This window comes from Pyxicephalus adspersus, chromosome 3, assembly GCF_032062135.1.
Source record: "Pyxicephalus adspersus chromosome 3, UCB_Pads_2.0, whole genome shotgun sequence".
In the NCBI taxonomy this organism is placed as follows: domain Eukaryota; kingdom Metazoa; phylum Chordata; class Amphibia; order Anura; family Pyxicephalidae; genus Pyxicephalus; species Pyxicephalus adspersus.
In genome coordinates this window covers 140,413,725-140,419,352 of record NC_092860.1, presented here as the reverse complement: position 1 = coordinate 140,419,352, position 5,628 = coordinate 140,413,725, and the positions used below count along the sequence as shown (strand labels likewise).

At 35.5% G+C, this 5,628-nt stretch overlaps 1 protein-coding gene across 1 annotated transcript in view; it reads left to right on the top strand.

The window, feature by feature from the left end:
* The window catches only part of NAT8L (N-acetyltransferase 8 like), a 33,043-nt gene extending 27,421 nt beyond the window's left edge, over positions 1-5,622 (top strand). The window contains exon 3 of the mRNA XM_072406558.1: positions 2,560-5,622. Within this exon, the coding sequence (XP_072262659.1) occupies positions 2,560-2,927 (368 nt within the window). The 3' untranslated portion in view covers positions 2,928-5,622. The remainder of the gene's footprint in view (positions 1-2,559) is intronic.
* Positions 5,623-5,628: the final 6 nt, after the last annotated feature.

The following is a 5,628-nucleotide window of genomic DNA, read 5'->3' as shown; positions in this document are numbered from 1 at the left end:
GCCCCAGTTTTTCACCTCTCTATCGAGGTGGTACCCCTACTAATTCCTGTAATTAAGTGCATTGTAGCTAAAGGGAGTAGCAAAAGCTGCAGGGAGCCAATTTTTCAGGAACAAAGCAGCTATACCTAGGTAGGTAAGGTATGTATGTACTCTACTCTTTTGAAGATATATCTGACTTATGTAACAATAGCACAGAAAAAAGTATAAACAAAATAAATAGGATAGCATAGAAATAAAAAAAAAAAGGAAAGTGATCAAATCATCATTAAGGTAACCTAATAAATTAAAACATGTCCATCCTAATGGTGGATGACTAAGCTATTCAGTTAATACCAGCTCTGCCAGAAGGGCAATGGTAGTGAAATTTCTTGCATGGCACTTTGACGCAAGATATCAAACAGTAAAGAGCTGCACAAAACTGGCAAACCCTGAGGCTGTAACTGCAGAGTTTGAGGGAGGTCAGAGACAAACAAACTTGACTGAGATTTGCCCCAGAACCTGTAAAACACAGTAATGGAATAGTGACAAAAAACAACTCAGGTATCTTTTTGATACGGACGATTTACATTCTGATATTACCACCATCCTCTAAGCTCTCCAGCACTTTAAACTATACATTTTTTTAGTTTTCCCTGATGCATTGGGAAAAAAAATCAATATTTAAGAAAATTGACCTTATTTTGGTTCAGTCTCTCTTGGAAACTAGAGAAGTGGAAAGAAGAGCAATGATATTTATAGAGGTGTGATACAGCTAAATAGAGATCTGTGCTTAGCTCCCATTAAAGTTAATGGGAATGATGTCAGCAGCTGAAATGATCAGGATTTTTGAAGCATATATAGTGTACATTCTTTTTGTTCTTTTTTAGCACTGTACATGCACTGCGTGACACAGTGGGCCTGATTTATTAAAGCTCTCCAAGGCGAGAGCTTTAACCCAGCAAACCTGGAATGGATTTCTTAAAAGTCATTTGCTATTTTTTAGCAAATGTTATCAATCCTGGATCAGATTCATTCCAGGTTTGCTGGATTACCCAACTTCACTGATGAAATTGTATCCTCCCCAGCCTTGAAGAGCTTTATTAAATCAGGTAAGTACACAATCAAGATTCTAATCTATATAACTTGTAATATGAAAAGAAGCAGAAGAGTTTAGGGAACTTTGATGCTATATTTTTCACCTAATATTTAAGAAATTTGTTTTTTTTTGTTCTACAAATCTTATTCACGTTAAATATACTGCATTTCATCATGTAGCTCTCTAATTAAAATTCTGATAGTCTATTGGTGGCTATTTTTTTATCTTTACCTTAACTGTCATCATGCATCCTATATAAAAAAAATAAGAAAAAAATAAATAGTTGTATTAATTACCTATAGCAGGTATTGCCAGTTTTTTTTTCATAAGCTACAAAATGGAAAGGTGAAGGTAGGCCATTTGTATAAACAATACCAAAGGATTTCCTTTCAGTTCTGTGCATAAGAAGCAAGATTTTCTACCCCAATTCTATTAAAGAAACTATTTTAAATACTATATGCTGTTTATTCTGCAGACAGCACATATATGATGCCCAAAGTTTGCATATGAATGTCTCATCTCCACTCAAAGCCATAATTTGGTTCCCATCATAATCTACATTAAGTTAGTCTTTGATATCAGCAACGTCACCTATATATAGGAATAGAGTACCTATATATAGGAATAGAGTAGTTGGGACCTCCCCCATCATATTACAACAGTTCAATTACACAGTTACAGTTAGCTTAGTCCATTAGACTCTAGAGTAATGAGGCAATGAAACCCCAGATTTTAGGTATGTGGGACATACTACATGCTGAAAGATATTTTTGGGATCATTTCTTTAAATATGGAGTTTGAATGTGAAGATTGATTCAAGGCAGATGTAAAAAGAAAAATAGAATTCAGTTCTTATGGAGTACTATATGCAGTATCCGACAACTCTCAAAAGAAATTCATTTTACTTCCAAAGTGAACCTATAAGTCATTTTAAGGTCTGTCTGAGAAGGTACTACAAGATTGGTGATATTAGCTAGAAAATCCTCCTCTGTGTGCTTTCTGATTCTGTTTTCATGAGATCATGATTTTTCTGACTTTGTCACCAAGACCTATCCACTACTGCAAAATCTAATGAGAGTGCTATGATTGGTTACTCAATGGTGGGCAAGGCTGAGCTCCAGTAATCGGAAAGCAGGGCTGTTAATATAAAATTTAAACAATAATCACACAGCAGAGAATTTTCTGGCAGTGCAGAAACAATTTGGATTCAGGCTTTGAATAGGATTTTCAATTTTAAAGATTAAACTGTTTAGGGGATTGTTTAAACTGCTTTTTATGTGCCTCTTACCCACATCTGCCTAAATATAGTGCTAATAGTATGTCAAAAATGTTATGCTTTGTGCAAAAGATTTAGAAGATGGACCATTGTGATAATACACAAACGAGAATAAGTGTTTAAGGAATTCATGTTTGAACTGGAATTTCTCCTTTAATCAGTTCTTAGAAACCATCCCTCATCTAACATGTGCACTTGTTTTCTGCAGGTTCTTGCTTCTGGGTCGCAGTTCTGGATGGCAAGGTCGTCGGAATAGTGGCAGCCAGAGGCAATGAAGAAGACAACGTAGTTGAGCTAAGACGGATGTCTGTAGACTCCAGCTACCGTGGAAAAGGGATTGCCAAGGCTTTAGGACGCAAAGTCCTGGAGTATGCCATGTTAAACCATTACTCCTCCATCGTGCTTGGCACTACAGCTGTGAAAATAGCAGCTCACAAGCTGTATGAGTCTTTGGGTTTCAAACATGTGGGCGTCATTGAAAACTATTCTGTTCCTGGGATGACACATTCATTACTAGAGAAAATATTCTTTCAGCTTCGCTACCACCGCTACTGTCTACAGCTTCATGAAGAGTAGAAAAATTAACCCCTGCCTGATGCCCTAACCACAGCTTCCATTTTCTTTTAACGCATCACCACAGTGATGGCAAATAGTGTTCATTTTCCTGTCTTTGCCTTCATTCTTTATTCAGTTTCTTCCTTCTTACAGAATGTACAACAGGCCCTTTCTAGCAAGTTGTAAGATGGAGGCAGTGTGGCCCACCTTCTCACAAGTCCAGTGTTAACTGTCTAGTTACGATGGTTCTTTTATCAGTTAGGTAAAGCCTATCTAGGTAGTGTATACACATAAGCACAGGAACCGGAATTCTGGCCTGGTGTAAATAATGTAGTAATTTTTTAATTGTAAATAGTGACAATTGGGAAATGGGGGGGGGCATTAAAGCTTGAATGCAATGTATAATAGCAGTAGAGTGTACTATTATTAGATATTCTAGTTCATCCATTTTCAAGACAATGTGAATACCAGTGCTTGGTCCAATGCATGAAGAGGAAGTGTCTATACATTCACACAGCACTGCCACCAAAGCATTGAGGCTGCACTTTTAAAGATGTGCCAACAGTTCTGCCAAACATATCAATGAGCTTAGGCATATCAATTCTTCTGTGACCTTTCCAGAGATGTCAAACTCTTTCTAAGCCAGCAAACTTTCTGTTACATCCAAACTGAGCCCGTTTATAAAGTATCATGTAGATAAAGCTCTCATATTATCATGAGGGGTCTTGCGGATTCAAGATCTACAATTATAAATGTGCATTGAAGTGTTCAAGAAGTTCACTCCAATTGTTTGTCTTGAGAAGTTACAGGTCCCCTGACAATGCCTTTGAATTATCTTCATTAAACCTTTCAACAAGAGCAATGAGTAAAAAATAAAATGTATTTTTTTAGGAAGGGGGAGAAGGAATGTATAAAAACTAATGAACTTATGTTATGTATATATATATATATATATATATATATATATATATATATATATATATATATATATAAAATGGAACTGTTATATTGTTTGTAAATGTAACCGCTTAAAATATATCAGAATTCTGACTTGTCTAATGCAAAAAGCAATGCAAAGCTAATTTGGCATGTTTCTGTACAAAGTATGAACATACAGTGCCTGCCAACACTATCTGTCCAAGTCAGCGGCTTCTGTCTTGCAATGTATACTTTTTGTAAAATGTTTGGGGATAGAATATTTGCATGTGGTATGTTTAAGAATTACTGGTTAGCTATTATAAAAAACAAAAAATGTAAAATGCTTTTGAAATTCATGTATGTTAAAGCATTTATTTTGATAGTTTAATTTTAGAGAATGCATTCCAATATTATAGTATTCTGGTGACTATATTAGATAAAAAAATGTCAACCTACATTTTCACAAATAGAGGTGGAGTGTGAACATTTTAAGGCAAAGTCCACTGGAAATAGTTTGGTTTTAAAGAAATGGCAGTGAACTAAATCAGCTGGTTTCTTTTACATCACCTCCAACCATATTCTCCATAATATAAATCAATTGTGAATTCAGTGGTGAAAGGAGACTTCATTTGGTATAGTTGTGGCAAGTAAGTATGACTGGGAAGATGTCACCACTTGAATCTTGGATATATAATGGAAACCAGCCGGTAAATGAAAACGCCAGCATCAACCCACAGCTGTAGTATTATTTTTGCCTGGCCTAAAAGTTGAACCATATTTCATAAAATATATTTTATGGCTTCTCTTTGGTTTGTAGATTGCGGTCATTCCATCCTTGCCTTCACTTATATTGCAAGGGCTTGCAGAGACAAGGTTGTGTCAAAACACACTATACTAGCAGGAAAGTAATTTTCAAATGTGAAAAAAAGAAAATATAATGTGAATAAAGTAGAAAAAGGATAATTAGGCCTTCAGTGATTCTTTCACCTATTGGGCCTGATTTATTAAAGGTCTTTAAGACTGGCGAGGATACACTTTCACCAGTGAAGCTGGGTAATCCAGCAAATGACTTTCTTCCAAGTCATTTGCTAATTGCTAGCAAATGTTGTGAATCCTGAACCAGATTGTAGGTTTGCTGGATCACCCAGCTTCACTGATGAAAGTGTATCCTCTCCAATTTTGGAGAGCTTTTATAAATCCTATGCATTTGCTGGAAGTTACCACTGCATATGGCTAGCTTTAGTAATAAGTAAAATTGTGCACACCAAATGAACTGGAAACTGTGTAAATACATAGGGTTTTTACAGATTCTTCCACATGACGTAGGACACTTTCAGGTGACCTATATAGAATATAGACCTATATAGGGCTGCTAATATTTCATAGCCATTTAGTGCTGGCATGCAAAAAGGGTTTTCCATTGTGGGAAAAAAATGAAACCGTACTGACCAACCAAATAAATGAGTTATATATGTTTTCACAAAGCATAAAAAAACAGTGCATCATTTTTTATGATGTACACTGCTTTTGTCTACTAAATGAAGTTGTACTATTTTCATTTAATTTTAATTGTTAGGTACACTATAGTTTCCCCTTCACACATGCCCTGGATCCACACATTATTCCATTTGAATCCAGTTAGAAAAATTTGTAGATCCTGCGTGAAACCATTTATAAACAGATCCAAAATGATTTTTATAGATAAAGCAAAATAAACTAGTCCTTACAAAATCAGCTTAAATCAAAGGCTAAAATTAGGTTGGTTACTGATGGTATATGAACATCATAACTTCTGCACTGTGTT